The 22,128-nt window shown below is 37.1% G+C and overlaps 1 protein-coding gene across 1 annotated transcript in view; it reads right to left on the reverse strand.

The window, feature by feature from the left end:
* Window positions 1–1,027: 1,027 nt before the first annotated feature.
* LOC100918856 (cytochrome P450 2C23-like) overlaps window positions 1,028–22,128 on the reverse strand; it is a 28,184-nt gene continuing 7,083 nt past the window's right edge. Inside the window, exons 2-9 of the mRNA XM_031956751.1 lie at window positions 17,023–17,185; window positions 13,812–13,961; window positions 13,309–13,469; window positions 10,878–11,054; window positions 5,126–5,267; window positions 3,593–3,780; window positions 2,095–2,236; window positions 1,028–1,606 (exon numbers count right to left, since the gene is read on the reverse strand). Of these exons, the coding sequence (XP_031812611.1) occupies window positions 1,425–1,606; window positions 2,095–2,236; window positions 3,593–3,780; window positions 5,126–5,267; window positions 10,878–11,054; window positions 13,309–13,469; window positions 13,812–13,961; window positions 17,023–17,185 (1,305 nt within the window). The 3' untranslated portion in view covers window positions 1,028–1,424. The remainder of the gene's footprint in view (window positions 1,607–2,094; window positions 2,237–3,592; window positions 3,781–5,125; window positions 5,268–10,877; window positions 11,055–13,308; window positions 13,470–13,811; window positions 13,962–17,022; window positions 17,186–22,128) is intronic.

Here is a 22,128-nt window from a genome sequence, read left to right on the forward strand (position 1 = left end):
GGCCTATTGAAGTATTCATTGGGGAATGCTGCCTCTACTCCACTCACCTTTGTAACCTCCCTCATACACATCCCTTTCTCTCCTCTGACATTCTATCGTGCAGAGGCAGGCCTTCAGCACTTCATAACTGGGAAATTGCATGTAAAATGCTGTTGGCTCTGCCTGCCTCCATTCTCTCCCCTCTTCAATCCATGTTCCCCTCCATGGGAGAGATTTTCCTAAAATAATTTTCCTAAAATGTTGGTCTGATCAGGTCATACCCTCTCTCTCTCTCTCTCTCTCTCTCTCTCTCTCTCTCTCTCTCTCTCACACACACACACACACACACACACCCCTCAATAAATTTCAGTGGCTTCCTAGGGCCTCTATGATTAAATACAGTCTAATATCTTTGCCATTCAAAGCCCATTGAAATCTAGCTTCTCTTGACTTTCCAGCCCTCTTATACCACACTCCCTAAACACATATTCTTTGATCTAGTGACACTGGCTTTCTGGATATTCAACAAAGATGTCACTATATCAGCTCCAGGCAATTTTTCTGGCTATACCGCAATGTTCTCCTTTCCCATCTCCATCTATTATCTTTTTTCTTCCTTGAGGTCCTAGCTAAAATCTTATCTGCTACAGAAAGCTTTTCCAGATTTCTCTTATCTCTAGGGACTTTCCTATGACAATTTTTCCTATTTATACTAAAGACAGGCCATGTGTGTGTGTGTGTGTGTGTGTGTGTGTGTGTGTATTTGTAAGTTCTTTCAGAGTAGACAGGAATTGTCTACTAAGCACAGATAGTTAAACTGATTATCTCCACTGACCATGGATGGGAAAGTGACTTGTCAAAACTCACCCAAGTTGATAACATTAGATGCAGGAAAGGACTCAGGTCCTCTGCCCCAAAAGTTAGATCTCTTTTCATGTTGCCATGCTGCTTCTGAAGTTATGATCCTCAATGTGTGCAAGTGGAGGCACACGTTTTCATATCACAGAGTTATTAGCAACACAATCATATAACCCATGTATCCCAAATTCACAAAAAAGCTATATGATACAGAATAAGATTATCCTTGAGGCTATTTGAAGAGAACAAACTAATACGGGTTTTGGAAGGATATTTTATAGATCTTCCTCTGAAACCTAACATTGGAATTGAGGATATGAATTAGAGCATGGTTACAGGCATTAATGAGAATGTTGCACATGAATATCTGTAAAGCAATTCCTAATATGTAATGACATACAAGGTATTCTACTAGCTTCTCTTGTTTTTGGAAATTAAGATCCATTTTAAACAATAGAAGGGAATGTTTTTTCCTTCAAGGACATTCCAGCAAAAAATATGAGAATTTTGAATCCAGAAGGAAATGCCAACTGGCTAGTTTCCCAAATCAATTTTGTCTTTCTTTTCTTTTCTTTCTTTTTTTTTTTTTAGCGAGGAAGAAAGCATAGTTCATAAAATGGTGGAATGTTAGTGATCCGAACCTCCTTGGAGTTGATTCTGATTTCATTTGGATCTCCAACTGATTTGAGGGTGAAGTTCTGTAGAATTGTGGTAAAGAACAAAAACAACTCCATTCTTGCCAGGCCCTCTCCTAGACAAGACCTTTTTCCTGGAAAGAAATAAAATTATAAATAGAAAACTTCACACGATATCATAGTGTCAGCCAAGGTAAAACATACTCATTAGACCTAGATATTTTTTGGGGGGGGAGTAAAAGAGAAGGATGTAGATGTGCAGAAATGGTGAAATCTATTATTGTGACATATAGTTCAATCATTAATGGTCACTAGGGGCAGAAAGGAATTCCCTCTTCACATCGTTCTTCCCACGGTGAGCCCTTGTGCAGAAGATCGTGCAATGGAGTCATAGATCCATAAAGAAGGGGATAGATGAGCAGCCATGAAGCTCAGCTCATCTGGCGAGGACTGGCAGAAGAAGTCAGGGCATAGGAAGACTAGAAAACAAAGTGAGTCACATGCCATAGTGGGCTGTCCTCAGAAGGAGCACTGGGAGAAAGCTCAGTGAGAGGAGGGTTAGATAGGGAACAGGATTCTCCCATTAGAGTGAGACGTGCAGGTGAGAAAGGTTTCTTTTTACCAATGGAAAAAGGCATGAAGTAGTCACTTTTTTTGAATTTCCCATTCTTATCCAGGAAGTGTTTGGGGTCAAACCGTTCAGGGTTGGGAAACTCTTTGCTGTCAAACAAGATTGGGAAGAGGAGTGGGAAGATTGTTGTGCCCTAAAGGGAAGAAATTAGAGTCAATTATAATCATGAATACTCTTGCTATGTCAATCCCAAAGACCTTCAGTGGCTCCCTCCTGTCTCTAGTACAAAATACACACTCCTCTTGTATGGTGGCAATTGGGACATCTAGCTACTGAGAACTTGCACAGGTTCTAGTCTAGCTTTTCACATTGATATCTGCATTATTGTCCCCATCACACCTTCTTTGGGATTCTAGCCTAAACTGGTCTAACTGCTATTTCCCATCCACAATGCTTCCTCTCTGCCCTTCTTGCCTTTATAATAGTTGTGGCCCATGCTTAGAAGGCACACCTTGCTCACTTCATCCTTTGAAAATCCCTAGTTTTCCTCACAGATTGACTTTGGGTTCCACCAAGGAAGCTTTGACTAAGACTTAAACTCTTTGTGCTCCCTCTCCCCTTACTTCCATGATCTATGCACTGTGTGTACACCTAATGCCCGTGCGAGAAATGCCTGTGTCCCTGGCAATGATTAAGGAAAGTAGGAACAGACCAGACTTCCTGCTGAGGGAGTTTCTTCAACAGAAAATCACTCTGTCAATCAAGTCATAACTTGGATGTGAAGAAGAGAATCGATACTTTGACTGGAACTTTTTGTGCTAAATTATGCTTTCTCCAAGAGAAGTCAAGGTCCTCAATAGTCAAACAACCTTCAATTCTTGTCTGGTGTCAGCAGAATGTGGCCCAGCAATCCTTACACAGGAGATTCTTTCTGAAGCCTTGAGGATTTGAATTGAACAATGCACTCAGGGGGTATATTAAATGTGAAAGTAGCTGGAACGCTCCCTTCTTTCTTTAAGGATGAATAATTCTGCTGATCCAATGCTACAAAAGCTCAGTCTAATTCAAATTCACTCAATCAATATTTTTAGTAACCCTGAAAAGCAGTTTTTGGGAATTTAGATCTAGGATTTAATCTTTACTTCAACATTTTAAAATGACCATAGGCAATTCATTTGAGTTGAAACTCAGTGTGCCCACCTGACAGTGGGACAGATAATAATATTTCCCCAATCCACTTAGCTGTCTAGTAAGAAGAAATGAAAAAAAATGGAAATTATTTTGAGCAATCTTTCCATTATTTTCCCTGTATATTTGCTTTCTCTGCTGTTGCTGTGGTGATTGGGAAGCAGGAAGAAACAAGATAAGAAATATCTTTTTCTCATTCCTCATTCAGCACAGCATCTAAGTTAGCTATATGTAACAGAAGACTTCCTATGAGATCATGACAATGGGACTTGATTTTCTCATGTCTAAAATGAGATCATTAAATCAGATTATAATTGAGATGTCTTCCAACACTAGTTCCCATTTCCCCATGATTACTGACCTTGGGGAGGAAATATTGTTGTAAGTGAATGTCCCGAGTCACTGCATGGGCCAGGTTGAGAGGTGCAATGTTAGCAAATCTTTGCACTTCGTGTACCACGGCATCCATATAGGGCATATCTTGTCTGTCCTTTATGGAAGGAGCTCGATTATGTCCAATCATACGATCAATTTCCTCATGAATTTTTGCTGCAGGAATAAAAACAGGAATAATCACTGGACTCTCGGGTCTTCTTGGAATGCCCAACAGAGCTTGTGTGGAGTATCTGCCTGATGATATGCTCTGCAATGATTCTTAGAGGGGCTCAGGGTCCTGTTTCTCCTCAGCAAAGGAAACAAAGGCTTTAGCAGCAGCAATGAGATAATTTTCTGTGGCTCAGTAGATAGGAATCAGGAAGAACTGTTTGCATTCCTCTTTATACATCATCTGTGTCAATTCAGCCACATCATTAAGTCTTTCTAAGACTGACTTTCCTCATCTGAAAAATGGGGATCATAAATTATGTGTCTTCCAAGGTTCCTTATACCTCAAATTCTCTCATTTTATGATTTGTGCAATGGAGCTAATAGCTGCATCTCCCTTAGAGAACATCAGATGAAATAATATATCAAGTGATTTGCAAACTTTACATCCTTTATATTAATGCCATTTAGTATTCTCAATGAAAGTAAATGTCTACATTTGAACTTGATAGTTTTGGAGATGACATTATCATCTTTATTTAACCCATTCACCAGATAAATAGATAGATAGTTATAGATATTTCCGTTCCTGACTCAACATCTAAGTTTCTGAGACACAGAATTTCAGCATTTGAAATGGCTCATTTTCCCTATGGCAATCATGCCTGTTATGCTGTTATCTATCTATAGATATTGATAACTACACTTTTAAAGAAATTGGGGTTAAGTGAAATACCTAGGGCCATACAGCTAGTAAGTGTTAAGTATTAGAGTCTGGATTTGAACTCAGGTCCTCCTGACTCCAGAGCCAGTGTCCTACGAATTGCCCCATCTAAATCCCCAGTTATCTTTTTTCTAATGGAATGAACAAAGGGTCACCAAGATTATGCTTGAGAACCTCCTGTGAAGAAGAATTCATTACCTCCAGGGCAGCTAACCAACTTTGGGAGAACTTTCATAATTAGCAAATCTTTCCCTAAATGAGGTTTCCATCTGTCAATTTGTAACTTCTCCCCCTGGTACCTAGTTCTGCTCCTGCAGAAGTAGAGCTGGTAGAATATAAGTCATTTGAGGAAATGGGATCTTTCATTTTATTCTTTTTGTCTTAAGCATAGAGCCAAAGTGCACAGAAGGAACTTTATACGTTTGTTAAAGTAAAATGAATTCCCCATGATAGAACTTCACATATTTAAATCTTACCCAAGTGTTGTATGGAACTGTGTGATCTGTTGCTGCTCTATGTGGAAGTCATACAAACACAAAGAGCAGGAAAGCGGGGCTAGCCCCTGAGCAAGGTACAGGGCTGGGAAAGTAAGCCTGGTCTATGAGCATGGCAATTCTTGTACTTTACCTTGGATCTCAGGATGCTTCAGAATGAACAGCAGGCCATATCTTAGAGTGCTGCTGGTTGTCTCTGTTCCAGCAACAAATAAGTTTACTCCAGTCATTACTAGATTCTCTAAGTCAAATTCAGAGTGGGGATTATCTTTTTCCTAGAACAGAGGTACAAATCAATGAAATAAATGAGAAACAGCAGGAAAACTCATTAGTAACCATATGAAATATATGAGTACCTAAAGATATGTCCTAGGAGCCCTCACCCACCTCCAACTCCAACTCCATTGCCAACTCCAAGAGACTAGAACCTGCTTAATGCCCTTAGGCTTCCACTGCTCAGCCACAGATCTGTCCTTTGCAGGAAACCTTCTCCCTCTCAAACAATACAGCATAATGGATAGAGCATTAGACTTTGAATCAGGAAGAACTGGATCTAAATTTAGCCTCAGCTAAGATGCATGAATATGACCATGGGAAAGTCACTTAATTGCTTATGTGTAACAGGAAAGAGTTGGATCCTTTTCAGTTCTCTATTTAATATCCATAATGTATAAGGTGTGGAAATGGCCTAATCAAGTAATTCATACAAAACTTTAATGAGCTGGTAAGTGACCCCTCATGCAGATATTTTTACTCCCAAACAGGACAACATCTTAATAAAACAAGAAGAAGAAAAAAATTCAGATTTTCAAAATGTGAAATTGTGAGAAAATGTTTATGGCAGAGAATACAGAATTTCACATTCTGTAAGGAAAGTGAATTTCATCCAATCAACCTATGAGTGAGCAGAAATTTCCTTTTTACAATCACCTTAAGTGGTCATCCAGTCTCACCTAGAAGTTCATTCAGCCTTGATCATTATCCCTTTCATGCAGAAATGAAATGTGTCTTTGCAATTTCAAAGCATTATTATGCATCCTTGACCTGGCAGTGGGGAAGCAAAAGTATTCTAATGGATCAGATTTTAAATTATGCAGCTGCAGAAGTCTTTTCCAACTCACAGATGCTGTGAAATTCTATGAAATATACAAGCTCATTGGATTTAGAGTTTGGAAGAATCTTGGAGATCACCAAAATTTTATACGAAGGAAATAGAGGCCAAGAAAAATCAAGTGGTTTTTTTTCAAGATCACCCAGGAGAAAATGAAATGGGGTGCATGATGGAATGGCCCAAATAGAAGAAGATTTGATATCAAGTTACCTGAAATATAAATGAAACTCCCAAAGTGTAATTTTTTTAAAGGGTGAGACAATGTTTGGGCAGAAATCAATTTCTACTCAACTCAAGTGGCATGAAGTGGAGAAATGAGCAAATTATTTAGACTCGGATATTAAAAAATGAATCTAGATGATTTAATCAAGAAAAACTATTCAAATATCTCTGATGAAACAGAAAACAATGCAGTAAATATTATAAGCCTCTCAGAAATAAAGGCCCGATACCCTAGAAAGAGCTGGATGACACAATAGATGGAGCACTGGACTTGGAATAGGAAGATCTGAGTTCAAATCTAACTGCAAACTTCTCTATTTTGTGAGTCTGAGCCAGTTATTTCATTTTTGTATGACTCCATTGTCTCATTTCTAAAATAACAATAATAATAGCACCTACCTCCTGAGGTGGTTGTGAAGCACAAGTGAGATGATATTTGTAAAATATTTTAGAAGTATTGAAGCATGACATAAATACTATAGCTATTATTATTATTATTAAAGTGATGACAAAAAAGAATTAAAAGACAAAAAAGGATGAAGAGTGGGCTAAACGACATGTCTCAAAAATTAAAAAGTGAATAGCCAATTTGGAACATATAATAGACAATGTTTTAAAGTGTATAAATTCTTTAAAGATGAAACTTACAGATTTGGTACTAGAAAATCAAGTAATTTTGACATAAAGATATAACAATCCTGGAAGAACACATTAGCTCTACAAGCCAAACGGATGTTGAAGATCAGACCTGAACAATTTTAAGAATTTTCTATATCTTAGGAACATAAAATTAATGGAAAATTAAAATAGGAAATTAAGTACATAATACTTAAATAACAGAACATGCACAGTTGTTAAAACATTGAGGACAAAGTATATAGATATAGATATAGATAGATAGATAGATAGAATTCAGAGACTATCCAAGAGAAAGAAGAATGAAGTTTAACACATATGTTCAACACTAAAGGAGTGTTTTGGGACAAAGAAAGTCCTTCACCTCTTCAGGAAAATAAATTTAAATAGGTCAGAACTACTCCTCTCTGAAAAATCAAAGAGATTAGAAGACATCAAAATCAAAGTAAATTAGGTTATAGTCATAAATAAGTAATCCTATAAATATGAGCTTGATCATATATAAAATAAGATATGCTTATATACATCAATGTGGTAAAAATGAAGAATTTTGAAAGAATAATCAACTCATCGATTCAAATACAGATGATAAAGAATGCTGCCTGCCTTCAGAGAGAGACAGTTGTTGGATTACTATGCAAAATGAGACACATATTTTTTGATATTTATTTTGTATGGAATTTAACTCTTCTTGATTATGATTATGTGATAATGAGGATTCTATCTCATCTTTCCTGGGTGGGAGGAAATACCCATTTGATTTTTAAAAAGAGTGTCTTAAAAGGGAGAAAAGGTGTTTTTCAAGCGTTTCCTAAAAGGAATCTCAAAGTGAGTCAGATATTTGACTTGGAAAACTTCAAACTATACAAGCATAAAGTAAATACATTTATAAGAAAGAGTAAGTAATGGAATCAATACTCTTATGCTTTTATGTCGATTCACTATTTAAAAAAACCCATTGGCTCTGAGCCACTGAAAGAAAGGTAAAAAATAAAGAGGCAGAAGGAACAAAGTAACATTGTATCTAGGTAGGGAGTTAAAGGAGTCTTGGTATCAACTGTGGAATAAAGTTTCTAGTGAACATTTTAATAAAATATATTTAATTCTGTGCTGTTTAATATATTAATCCATATATTATATCACTCAGTCGACAAATATGTAAGATATCTCCACTAAATGTGAGGCAGAGTACTAGGTAGTAGTGACATAAAGACAAAGGACAAAAATAAGTCTAGAACACATTTAGAGATAAGTATGTGTGGGATCTATACAAAATAAATACACAGAGATTTCTGGGTGGGACAGGAAGAGGGGGACAAATAAGGGAAGGCTCCTTAAAGGAGTTAGCAGGTAAGTGTAGAAGAATATTATGGCTACTAAGTGTTGAGGAAAGAGAATGAGAGAATTCCATGCATGGGAGCCAAACTGCATAAAGGCAAAGAGGGAAAAAATGGAATACATTTTATTGGAACCAGCAAGCAGGCCATTTTGGCTCAAACAGAGGCTGCAAAGGGGGAAATGCATCGCCAATCTATAAAGAAAGGCTGCAGCTACAGAGTGAAAGGAGTCAAAAGGCAAACAGATGTAGGTGCATTGTATCTGAAAGCCCTAAAGCATCTTGCTCATGGGAAGGATTCAATGATTCCCACACTTTATGCATGTTAAATTCGAAGATTTGTGAAAAATGGACTGAGAGTCTTGATGCTTGGAGAACTGTTAAGAGGGAGTTATTTTCTGGGTGAGAGATGATGCTGAACTGAAATAGGATGGCTGTGCTATGAATAAAAGGGCAGAATAGAGTTAATGATTACTGACATGACAGGAAGATTGGGGAGGGAAGGGAAGAAGACATTTACTTTCTACTCTTCCCTACTGCACTCCCCTTCCCCAATGGCATGTGTTATTGGACAGCTCAGATCCAGTGGGAAAAAGCATTGTTTGCTCAATACTCCCCAAATGATCGTTCCTTCTAGGGAAGTTTAATCTATTGAGAGAAATTAGGAAGGAATGAAGGAAATAAGCATTATCAGGCATATGCTATGTGCCATGTCCTGTACAAATATATCATTTGATCTATACAATGACACTGGGAAGTAGAGGGTATTATTATTTTCATTATAGAGTTGAAGGAATAGAGGCAGACTGATATGAAGTCACTTAGTCAGGATTATACTGTTATAAAGTGTCTGACTCCTTATTTGGACATAAGTCTTTCTGATTTCAGGCTCACTACTCTATCCATGTCATCCCCTAGCTACCTCTAGCAGTCTGAGTGGAACTATGTATGATGGGAATGTAGTTTGAGGACTAAATGCAAGGTTGGACTGATATCCTGGGACAATATGCATAACTTTTTATTATCAGGAGAAATAATAGGATACTATAAGTGCTTTATTTGTTTTCTGCATTTATTTGCACATTTTTTGGAGGCTTTTGTATCTTTTTCATTTTTCTGTGGAGCAAGCTAAAGGTCATCCTATTGCCGGAAAATAATTAACTATGAGTGCTTTTGTGGTAGCTAGTTATAACTATCATTCATAATATTAGTTAGCATTTATATGCTTACAGGTTTGTGGTCTGTTGCTGTTCAGGTATTTCAGTCATGTCTGATCCTTCCTAAATCCATTTCATCTTTTCCTGGCAAAGACATTGGAGTGGTTGGTCTTTCCTTCTCCAGTGGATCCATTTTCAGGCAATCAGAGGTTAAAGGATTTACACATAATCACTCAGATTGGAAGTGGCTGAGAATGGATTTGCATTTGGATCTTTCTTACTCCAGGTCTAGTGTTCAATTCACTGAGACATCCACTACTTGTATTTTAAAGTTAACAATATACTTTACAAACACATCAGTTTATCCTCACAATCACCCTGGGAAATAAATGCTATTATCCTCAACTTAAAGATGAGGAAACTGATGGAGTCAATAATAATATAACTTGCCCAGGACTACATAGCTAGTATCTGAAGTTGAATTTGATCTCATATCATTTTTTCCTATTTAGCGCTTGCTTTGTTACGTATTTTTTGCATATTATCTCTCCCATTTAATTGTAAGTTCCTTATGCTCAGGGACTATCTTTTGCCTCTTTTGTGTCTTCAGCACTATCTGGCACATAGTAGGGTCTTGATAAATGATTATTAATTGATTCCTATTATTATTCTCCAATATAATATCTTCTTCCAAATAGGAAAGCCTAGATCATGAGCTCATCTTCTAGAAATTCAGAATTCTTCTAATTTCCCTTACAGTGTTCATCTAAGGCGCAGGCATATACAAAAGGGATCAGTAGAAATCCAATGGATACCTTAGGGAAAATGGATGCATTGATATTTTCTAATGTCCCTTCCAATGGTTTTCTGTGGAATTATATGAGTGAAGACACTCAGTGGGGATATATATTAGCCTTAAACTATACCTCAATTGTGATGTGACACTTTATAATAATAAATAGTTATAGCTGAAAAGTCGAAGTATTTGTCCCCACCTGTTTCCCACCTCCTCTTGTTAAGTAGCATTTAAGTATCTCTTTTAAAGGCAATTTATTCTTTTGATTCTGGGTTAGATTTTCACAATTAGACTGTAACCCAGACTCCCCCAAACAATGGCAAAAAAAGGCCATGCTGGGGGGTGGGTTAGAGGTGTGGGGGGCTTAGGAGATTTCTGCATTCAGGCTGTTTAATCAGGTGTTTTGCAATTTATGCTTTGCACTCTTTTTGCTGACAAACACCTTGTCAAGTGCAGATGCCCTTTCTCATGAGAATACAATAATTTCCTTTTTGCTTTTTCTTACTCTGAGAGTTTGATTATTTTTATGATTGATACTGTCCAACATAGTTTGAAGAGTGTGACCTATAAGTATCTTGGAATATCAGCTTTGTTTAATGAGCAAGGTGCTTCCCCCATGCATCCTACCTGCTGCATTTTGGAGAGGTAGCAGTCAATGAAGTCTTGAGGGTTGGTGGGATGTAGTACTTTTTGATGCTCCTTTACTCTTTCCAAAATGAAATGTTTCAGTTCTTCCACAATTTTAAAATGCATTTTATATATTCCAGGGAGGAACAATCTGAATCCTGGTAAAAAGTTGTAGAGCTACACCCCCCCCCCAAACCCAAGCAAATACAATGTGAGTTTACTGTCATAAAGAGTTATCTCTATATCTCTAATTATAAATTATTCTATTCTATTTGTTTTTATTGACAAAGAGTGTTTTCTCTTGTCTTCTCCACACACTGAACAAAAAGAAAAACAAACCCCTTGAAACATATATAGATAGTCAAGCAAAACAAAATCCCTCTTTGGCAATAGCCAGAAACATGCATCACATTTTATATATGAAGTCCATCATCTCTCTGTCAGAAGGAGAATAGCATGTTTCATTTTGGTTCCTCTGGAATCATGGTGGGTGTTTATATCAATTAAAGTACATTAGCCTTGCATGATATTTATCCTCCTATTGTTTTTCTCATTGTATAAATTGGTTCTACTCACTTTTTTGGCAACCATTCATAAAGTCTTCACATGTGTACAACTGTACCTTTCATCATTTCTCAAAACATAAAATTCTGTTATATTCATATACCAGAATTTATTCAGTTATTCCCAATTAATGAAAAGCCCCTTAGTTTCCAGTACTTTGAAGCCCCCTAAAAAACCCTCTTTATTTCTTTGCATATAACTTTCAGTTTTACACACTTACTTCTTTTTAAATTTTTTTTTTTTGCATACTGGCCAAATAATGGTATTGCTACTTCATAAGACAGATATGATTTACCTAGTTCATAAGACAGATATGATTTACTAATTTGGAAGTGACACATCTAAATTGCTTTCCAGGTTACCTGAACAATTCAAAGCTACATCAACAGTTTGTCAATATGCTAGTTTTCCCACAACAATTTTTTTTGACATTTACCTTTATTTACATACATTTTGAAATACTTAATGAGGAAAAATTAGGTCTTCCCTACTTTTTTGAGAATATTATTTGAGACCAATTTTTCACACAATCTTTTCAGTAAAATAGTTGTGTGTGTGTGTGTGTGTGTGTGTGTGTGTGTGTGTGTTGTGAGTGTGTGAGTATATGTGTGTGTAGGGGGGTAGGTTTGAAGGCATCCATTCAGAGAGGACTTGGTATTGATTTGAAAAAAGGGAGAATTCTACCAGCCATCAGCAAACAAAACATCTTATCCTAATTGGACAGAACAAATTTCAGGATAATATACAATAGAACTAGAGAAGTCAGAAGCCATTCAATTTCAGGTGATTTCCATCTCATTTTTCTGACTGAAAGGAGCATGGACTAGAGAGAGAAACCTGGATAGGAGACAATGTTTCTTTGTCCTTCAGTTATGGGATGCCTCCAGTTATAATTAGCAAAGTATGATGCACTTAAATTCGAATAGGATTGTTGATGAAGACTGGGGAGAAGGGCAATTAATTAGAGACCAGAAAATGTCATGGAAGCTCAGTACTTGAAGTGAGAGGAAAAGGCACCCTTAGTGGGTAGAAGGAGGAGGAATGAGGATCCTTAGTTCTATTGGACAGAACAAATTTCAGGATAATATACAATAGAACTAGAGAAGTCAGCAGCCATTCAATTTCAGGTGATTTCCATCTCATTTTTCTGACTGAAAGGAGCATGGACTAGAGAGAGAAACCTGGATAGGAGACAATGTTTCTTTGTCCTTCAGTTATGGGATGCCTCCAGTTATAATTAGCAAAGTATGATGCACTTAAATTCGAATAGGATTGTTGATGAAGACTGGGGAGAAGGGCAATTAATTAGAGACCAGAAAATGTCATGGAAGCTCAGTACTTGAAGTGAGAGGAAAAGGCACCCTTAGTGGGTAGAAGGAGGAGGAATGAGGATCCTTAGTTCTGGTTTCAGTGAATGAAGCTTTGATCCTACATGTCCATCCATTGTAGAGACTAACCCATAACACTTCCAGAATCTGTAGGTTTCTTGACTAAGCTTTGGCCAGCTATCCTCCCTAATCCTTTCACAATGGTTTAGACAGGCTCTTTGTTAATAACTATTGTACTTGCCCACATCTATGAGCATTATCATACTTGAAATATCCTAAGATCTAATTGGACAATTCTCTCTATACCTTAAATATTTATACGATCTAGAAGTAATTCAGAGAATACTGGGAAAAGAATATCTCATTTCAGAGTCAAAGATATTGCATGATGTTATTGTCCTTGAGTGCATAATATATGAAGTGTGTGTGGGTTCCTGTGTGTTGGAGACCTTGTTAAGAGATGAGAGTCTATGGAAGATTGGTTCTGTTGTTGAAACTGAGTGAACAGCCACATAATATTAAGACAGCATTGGTCTTACCTGTGCCCATCGTGAATTAAGGAGCTGAAAGTTTTCATTTAACAATTTCAGCAGATGCATAAATTTCTCATCATTGTACTTGAATCGATCATGGAAGAGAATAGAGCAGATCACATTGCATGGGGCACAGGCAAGAATGGAGATGGGATCAGTGGGCTTACCTAATGTAGAGAAAAGTGAACAAAAGGGAAAAAAAACAAGTTTAACAGAAATGTTTCCAGTTATGTAGAATCCACACATTTCTTCTCCCCATGCCACATTTATTTCCCCTAAGGTTAGAAGATGTTCTCCTGAACAATTTCCTTTACCCTTATAGAAAACTAAATTAACTTGTGATATTAGAGTATGAGAAGAGAGAAGGGAGTTTTCTGGCCCAGCACAGTGATTGTCTTTTCAGTGGACAGAGGCTGACATATAGAATGATTGCTAAAGCAAATAGTATTTAGGCCTGGGGATGGGTATCTGGACCCCACATCCTCAGGAGGAAAGAAAAGAAAACCAACACTTTGTTTTCCTGAGTTCCTCCACCAGACATTGGGCTTCTTCTTGAACTCTTTCTTCAATGCTTCTTTTTCCCATCCCGAAGTTCCTTAGGGTCATAAGGGAAAATCTACGGACTTGTTTCCAACTCTCTCCATCACCGAAAGCAACTCCTAGACAAAAGAGAAGAACAGGACATTAGTCATTCTAATATTGAAGGTGGTGGAGAGCACAGTATATATGGTGGCCATGGGATTTTGGTCTAATTTATTGATCAAGTTTAATTTTATTCAATTGAAACCAAAATCCGATGCTACTGCATTTAGTACAAGTACTACCACGGGAAGGCTTTGTCTTAGCTGCTGAAAATAGACATTAAAAATGAAACCAATAACTTTTCTAGTATTCTATTTACCTCTTTGACTTCTTTCGTATTTATTTTGCGGTTTGATTTATCTAATTCTGAGAGTGCAAGGTTGAGATCTCCCACTATTATTGCTTTGCTGTCTATTTCTTCTTGCAGCTCTCTTAATTTCTCTTTTAAGAATTTAGATGCTACACCACTTGGTGCATGTATGTTTAATATTGATATTGCTTCATTATCTATGCTACCCTTTAGCAAGATATAGTGCCCTTCCTTATCTCTTTTAATTAGATCAATGTTTGCTTTTGCTTGATCTGAGATCAGCATGGCTACCCCTGCTTTTTTGACTTCACCTGAAGCATAGTAGATTTTGCTCCAACCTTTTACCTTTACTCTGCATGTATCTCCCTGCTTCAGGTGTGTTTCCTGTAAACAACATATTGTAGAATTCTGGCATTTAATCCATTCTGCTAACCGCTTCCTCTTTGTGGGGGAGTTTACCCCATTCATATTTATGGTTAAAATTACCAATTCTGTATTGCTTGTCATCTTGTTAACCCCTGTTTATGCTTTTCTCCCTTCTTTCCCCCTTACCTCCCTTGCCAGCATTAAACTTGTGAGCACCACTTACTTCTCACAGTCCTCCCTTTTTAGTATCCCTCCTCCCACCCTGTCTTAGTGTTCCTCCCCCTATTTTACTCCTTGCCCTCACAGTTTCCATATTCCCTTTGGCTTAGCTTATTCCTTCCCTTTTCACTTTTCCCTTCTTACTTTTTAATGAGGTGGGAGAAGTTTCATCATAAATTGAATATGTCTAAAGTTTTTCTCTTAAAGCCAATTCTGATGGCAGTAAAATACCCACTATATTCATCCCCCTCTATTCTTTCTCTCAGATATAATAGGTTTCCTATGCCTCTTCATGAGATGTAGTACCCCCACTTTACCTTTTTTCTGGTACAATGTCCTTTTCACCTAATTTCTAGAACAAGATATACATGTATTCTTTATACATCTTTATAGCAGAAATATAGTTCCCAAGATTTCTTTTTACCTTTTGAGGTTTCTCTTGAGTTCTATATTTGTAGATCAAACTTTTTGTTAAGTTGTGGTTTTTTCATCAAAAATATATGAAATTCGCTTATTTCGTTGAATGTCCATCTTCTTCCCTGGAAAAAGATGCTCATTCTGGCTGGGTAGGTTATTTTGGGTTGCATACCGAGTTCCTTAGCCTTTCATAATATCATATTCCAGACCCTTTGATCTTTTAATGTGGATGCTCTAGATACTGGGTAATCTTTATTGTGGTTTCTCTATAGTTGAATTGGGTTTTTCTAGCTGCTTACAGTATTTTTTTCCTTCGTTTGAGGGTTCTGGCCACTATATTTCTTGGTGTTTTGATTTTAGGATCCCTTTCAGGAGGTGATCAATGAATTCTTTCAATGTCTATTTTACCCTCTGTTTCTATGACTTCTGGGCAGTTCTCTTTGATAATTTCCTGGAAAATAGTGTCTAGGCTCTTTTTCTCATCATATTTTTCTGGGAGTCCAATAATTCTCAGATTGTCTCTCCTAGACCTATTTTCCAGGTCTGTTGTTTTCCCAAGAAGGTATTTCACATTTTTTCCATTGTTTGATTTTTTTTGGGTCTTGCTTGACTGATTCTTATTGTCTCCTCAAGTCATTCAATTCCATTTGTTCGATTCTGATTTTCAATGAAGTATTTTCTTCACTCACTTTTTTTATATCTTTTTCTAATTGTCCAATTGAGTTGTTTTGTTCTATGGAATTTTTTTCCATTTTGCCAATTTTATTTTTTAGAGAGCTATTTTCTGTTTCCAGTTCACTAATCCTATTTTTCAAGGATTTGATTTCTTTATCCACTCTGTCTTTAAATGAGTGGGATGACTTCTCCAGACTCTCTTCCCAAGCCTCTCTCTCCTTTCCCCACTTTTCTTCTAGCTCTCTTGTGAGAGCCTTTTTAATGTCTTCTATGAGATTCATCTGTGCTGAGGAACAGATGATCTCCTTCTTTGGGGTTTCACCTGGAGACAGTCTGTTTTTAGTCTCCTCAGGGTGTAGAGTCTGCTCTCTATCCATATAGAAGCTGTCATTGGTTACAGTTCTTTTCAATTTTTTGCTTATTTTGTCAGAAAAGAATCAAAGGCAAACTAGCAATGAAAGAAAGAAAAAAAAAACCCAAATGGAATCTGCTTTTTTGAGGGGAGGAGCTGGGTGGTGTTACCAAGCTTCCTCTACAGACTGCGGGGGGCAGCAGAGAGGCACTAGTAGGACTGTGCTGTGCCTGCACTCTGAGACCCTGAGAGCATGCTGAGACACTGTGGGGGAGGAGTGGCCAGGTCTTGGAGAGACTCCAGCTGTTTGGGGCTGTATTCTTCACCCCCCAATGTTTTTAGCTTCTCTGCTGGGCTACTGACTTGCTGCCAGGGCATAGTATCCAATCCTGTAGCAAAACTCTCCCCACAGAGACAGCTGAGATCACACCCCACCCCACTCTGGTCTGCTTGGTTGTGAGCTGCCTGCCTGCCACTGCCTGCCCTCAGCCTGTGCCCGATCTAAAACCGTCCCCACCCTTGAACAAAAACAGACCTTTCTTGGCAAATGTCAAGGATGTCTTCTTTTGGTAACTATTTGTGGGGTTTTTTCAGTCAAGCATTAATTCAGAGGCTTGTCATGAAATGAATTCTGAGAGAAAGCACAGAGCTTACACAGCTGTGTGCCTCCTCGCCGCCATCTTGGCCAGAAGTCCTGAAACCAATAACTATGCTCAGGATTGGAGTATTCCATTCTACTAGAAATATTCTGATATACCCTTTTGCTTTTCAGTCACTCTTTTGAATAAACTAATCTTACCTTTTTTTTTAATTACATCATCAAAAATGGGAATACTTCCTCTGTCTGCAAAAGCATCTCCTTGATCAATTAGAGCTTCTTTCACAATTTTATATCCATGTAGCACCACAATACGCTGACTTCCAAAATAAAGAGTATAGATGGGGCCATATTTTTCAGCCAGCTGTGAAAAGAATGCCAAGAAAGAAGAAAAATTCAGTGTAAATTTTTAGAGAGTTGGAATTTTTCCCCACAACTACCTTATGATGTTTCATATGCATGTGTATATATGTGTACCTATACATACATGGGATAGTATATCGTAAATTAATCCCCAGTATAAAAGGACCTAAGCTGTGGGATAACAAAATTTTATTCTCATTCTTTTTAGTTTGCTTTTTGGGAATCCTTTTTATTACATGGCACAGAATTTTTTTCAGAGTTTGATCCATTGGTACCTATCTTGGGTAAAAATGTTGTAAAAAGGCCTGCATTTGATTTGGGGTAGTTTGCCTATGGAAGATTTATAGCAAGACATGGCAAAATGCCATCCAACATGGAGAGGGAATTGCCATCTCCTCACAAAAACTATCTATTATTGTTGCCTCTCCTCTCCTTTTGAAATATTTGTAGTAATTCTGTAGTCATCAACACTTACTTCCAACTACCCTCACCAATGATTAATGGTCTTAGTTTACCCAAATTTGATGGCCTTTCCTCAATTCCTATTCTTCTACACCTCTTTACAACATTTTACTCTTTTGATTACCTTCTTTTCTCTTTACTCTCTTCTCTCTGGGTTTCTATAATTCTTCTCTCTTTACCTCCTTGTTCCACTTTCTCTGTCTCTGTCTGTATCTTTTCCCATTCCCTTTCCCTTTCTCATTTCCATTTATCAATCTCCTTTGCTGGATTAAAGTCTATATTTAACTACACATCCATTAGTTTTCCCCATAGTATTGTTCTGGGCCATCTTCTCTTCCCTTTCTGTACTCTTATACTTGGCCATCCCATAATTATTGTGTCCATAGCTCACAGATCTATACATCTTGAGTATATCATCCTTGAGTATATATAGGAATTCTACACTAAAAAAGTATAACATAGGGCGGAGCCAAGATGGTGGAGAAGACACAAGCATCATTCTAAGATCTCATTTTACCCTTACTACTAATTACCAAATTCAGCCTTGAAATAGTGCTTGACTGGTAAAATCCACGAATACTGGGAGTACAACAAATCATCAGCTGAAAATAATCTGGAAGATTGCCAGAACAGGTTTATCCAGATCGGCAAGAGGAGGCCAGTGCAGGCAGGGAGGTAGAACACAGAAACTAGCACACTGAGCAGAAGGGGTCAGGTGGAGATTTTGCAGGGAAGACTCTACCACAAGTTTGCTGCTCTGCTTTGGTTGCAAAGCAGTAGATCAGTAGGGAAGTTACAAAAAGGCCAAAGGTAGAGTGTACTCCAAAAAACATCAGAATCTAACAGGATATGGCTACACACACCCAGCACCTGAAGTGACTCAGCACGGACCACAGCACAGCTGTGAAGCTGCATTCTGCAGCTCAAGGCTTTTGCCCATGGTAGCCACAAATCTGCACATCACTGGAGCTCTGCCTGGGGCAGGCACAAATCTGCAGGGTGGGGGCCACTCTGCCCGGGGCAGTGGAACTTCTGCAGTGCAGCCTCGCTTCCCAGGGCAGAGAAAATTCTGCTATAGGTCTCTTCCCAGGGCACTTCTGCAGCTCAGCCTCTCTTTGGAACCCATTTTGCCGAACAGCTACTGTCCATTTATTTATCCCTGTTCTGTAAAGGAAGCTGGTAACTTCCTTGCCCTGAGGGCAGATCCTAAGGGCTTTTAAAAAATGAGTAAAAAAGGCAAGTGAACTCTAACCATTGATAATTTCTATATGGAAAGAGCAGGTTTTTCAACCACAAGGAGACTAATAGCAGACAATTTCCAGACAAAACCCCAAAAGTTATGTAACCTGATCTCCAACACAAAGGCTCTCCTAGAAGAAATTAGAAAAAATCTTAAAAGAAAGCTAGACGAAAAATGGGGAAAACAAAGAGAAGCTATACAAGGAGAGTACAAAAAAGCATATAACTCACTTAAAAAAAATTTTGATAAAGTGGAAAAAGAAAACAACTTCCCGAAATGTGAATCGGAAAAGTTTGAGAACCCCCAGGGAAACAGAATTTGTGAATTGGAAAAGATAAAGAACTCCCAGGAAAGTAGGATTTGTGAATTGGAAAAAGAAAATAGCTCAGTAAAAAAAAAATTTACTGAAATGGAAAAAAATTCCATAGAGCATGTTTTGAGCAAAATTGTTTTGAGCAAAACTCAATTAGATATATACAAAAAGAAGTTTAAAATAGTTCATGAATAACTCATTAAAATCAGAACTGAACAAATAGAAATGAATGATTCATTGAAACATCAAAAATCATCAAGCAAATTCAAAAAATGAAAAAAATAGAAAAAATGTTAAATATCTACTTGGAAAAACAACACCTGGAAAATACATCTAGAAGAGATAATCTGAGGATTGTTGTCCTTCCTGAAAATTACAATGAAAAAAAGAGTCTAGACACTATTTTACAAGAAATCATCAAAGAGATCTGCCCAAATGTAATAGAATCAGAAGATAAAATAGGCATTGAAAGAATTCATCAAACACCCTCTGAAAAAGATCCTAAAATTAAAAACTCCAAAGAATATTGTGGCTAAATTTCAGAACTATCAGACTAAGGAAAAAAAAATATTACAAGCAATAAGAAAAAAAAAACAATTCAAATACCGAGGAGCAAAATAAGGAACTTTCAGGATCTAGCTGCTTTTACATTAAAGGATCAAAGGGCCTGGAATCAGATATCCCAAAAGGTAAAAGAATTTGTAATGCAGCCAAAAATAAACTACCCAGCTAAGCTGAGCATTTTCTTCCAGGGAAAAAAATGGGCATTTAATGAAATAGGTGAATTTTATTTGTTTCTAATGAAAAAACCAGAGTTAACTACTGGGCTTATATTCCAAAGAAATACTAAAAAAGGGAAAGGGACTTGTATGTACCAAAACATTTGTAGCAGCCCTTTTTGTAGAGGCTAGAAACTGGAAAATTAATGGATGCCCATCAATTGGAGAATGATTGGGCAAATTGTGGCATATGAATGTTATGGAATATTATTTTTCACTAAGAAATGACCAGCAGGATGAATACAGAGAGGCTTGGAGAGCTTTACATAAACTGATGCTGAGTGAAAAGAGCAGAACCAGAAGAGCATTATACACTTCAACAACAATACTGTATGAGGAAGTATTCTGATGGAAGTATATCTTCAACAGAGAGAAGATCTAATTCTGTTCCAATTGATCAGTGATGGACAGAATCAGCTACATCCAGAGAAGGAACACTGGGAAATGCGTGTAAACTGTTTGCGTTTTTGTTTTTCTTCCCAGGTTATTTTTACCTTCTGAATCCAATTCTTCCTGTGCAAAAAGAGAACTGTTCAGTTCTGCACACATATATTGTATCTAGGATATACTATAACATATTTAACTGCCTGCCATCTAGGGAAGGGGTTAGAGGGAGGGAAGGGAAAAATTGAAACAGAAGTGAGTGCAAGGGATAATGTTGTAAAAAAAATTACCCATGCATATGTACTGTCAATAAAAAGTTATAATTATTTTTTTAAAAAGAAAAGAAAAAACCAGAGCTAAACAATAATTTTAACCTCCAACTATAGGACTCAAGAGAAGCAGAAAAAGGTAAAAAGAACAACTGAGAACTGTATTTATGTTATGGGCATACATAAAGAATGCATGCATAATTTGATTTTACTGATATAAAAAAGGAAGTAGAAATTGAAAGGGGATAGTATCTGAAAAAGGGAAAAGGGGAGATAAAAAGAGGGAAATTATATCCCATGAAGAGGCAAAGGAAATCTATCATATCTGGGGGAATTTAGGGAGGGGGAGGAACATTGTGTGAATCTTACCCTTATTAGATTCAGCTCAAACAGAAAATAATAGACCTATTTGGTTTACAGAGAAACTTCTCTCACCTCATTAAAAAGTAGGAGAGGGAAAGGGAAAAGGAAAAGCTTAATAAGGCAAAGGTATAAGAAAGGAAAAGGGACTCAAAGGGGGTGGGAGGGATTCTAAAGAGGGAGAGCTGTGTGAGACAAATGGTGCCTATAAGTTTAATACTGGGGAGGGGGATAAGGGGGAAATGAAAAAGAAAAGCATAATCTGGGGATAATAAGATGGCAGGAAATACAGAATTAGTCATTTTAACCATAAATGTGAAGGGAATAAACTCTCCCATAAAGTGGAGACAAATAGCAAATGGATCAAAAGTTAGGACCCTACAATATGTTATTTATAGGAAACACATTTAGAGCAGGGAGATATATACAGAATAAAGGTAAAAGGTTGGAGCATAATCGATTATGTTTCAGGTGAAGTCAAAAAAGCATTCTTATCTCAGATCAAGCAAAAGCAAATATTGATCTATTTAAAAGAGATAAGGAAGGAAACTATATCTTGCTAAAGGGTAGTATATACAATGAAGCAATATCAGTGCTAAGCATATATGCACCAAGTGTTATAGCATCTAACTTCCTAAAGGAGATGTTAAGAGAGTTGCAAGATGAAATAGACAGCAAAACTGTAATAGTGAGAGATCTCAGGCTTACACTCTCAGTATTGGATAAATCAAACCACACAACAAATAAGAAAGAAATGAAGAGGTAAATATAATATTAGAAAAGTTAGATATGATACATCTTTGGAGAAAACTGAATGATATAGAAAGGAGTACATTTTCTTCTCAGCAGTTCATGGAATCTATTCAAAAATTGACCATTTATTATGACATAAAGACCTCAAAATTAAATGCAGAAAGGCAGAAATTGTAAATGCATTATTTTCAGATCACAATGCAATAAAAACTATATTCAACAAAAAGCTAGGGGTAAATAGACCAAAAAGTAATTGGAACCTAAACAATGTCATTCTAAAGAATGACTGGGTGAAACAGCAAATCATAGACACAATTAATAATTTCACACAAGAGAATGACAACAATGAGACCACATACCAATATTTGTGTGATGCAGCCAAAG

This window comes from Sarcophilus harrisii, chromosome 2, assembly GCF_902635505.1.
Source record: "Sarcophilus harrisii chromosome 2, mSarHar1.11, whole genome shotgun sequence".
NCBI classification, from domain to species: Eukaryota; Metazoa; Chordata; class Mammalia; order Dasyuromorphia; family Dasyuridae; genus Sarcophilus; species Sarcophilus harrisii.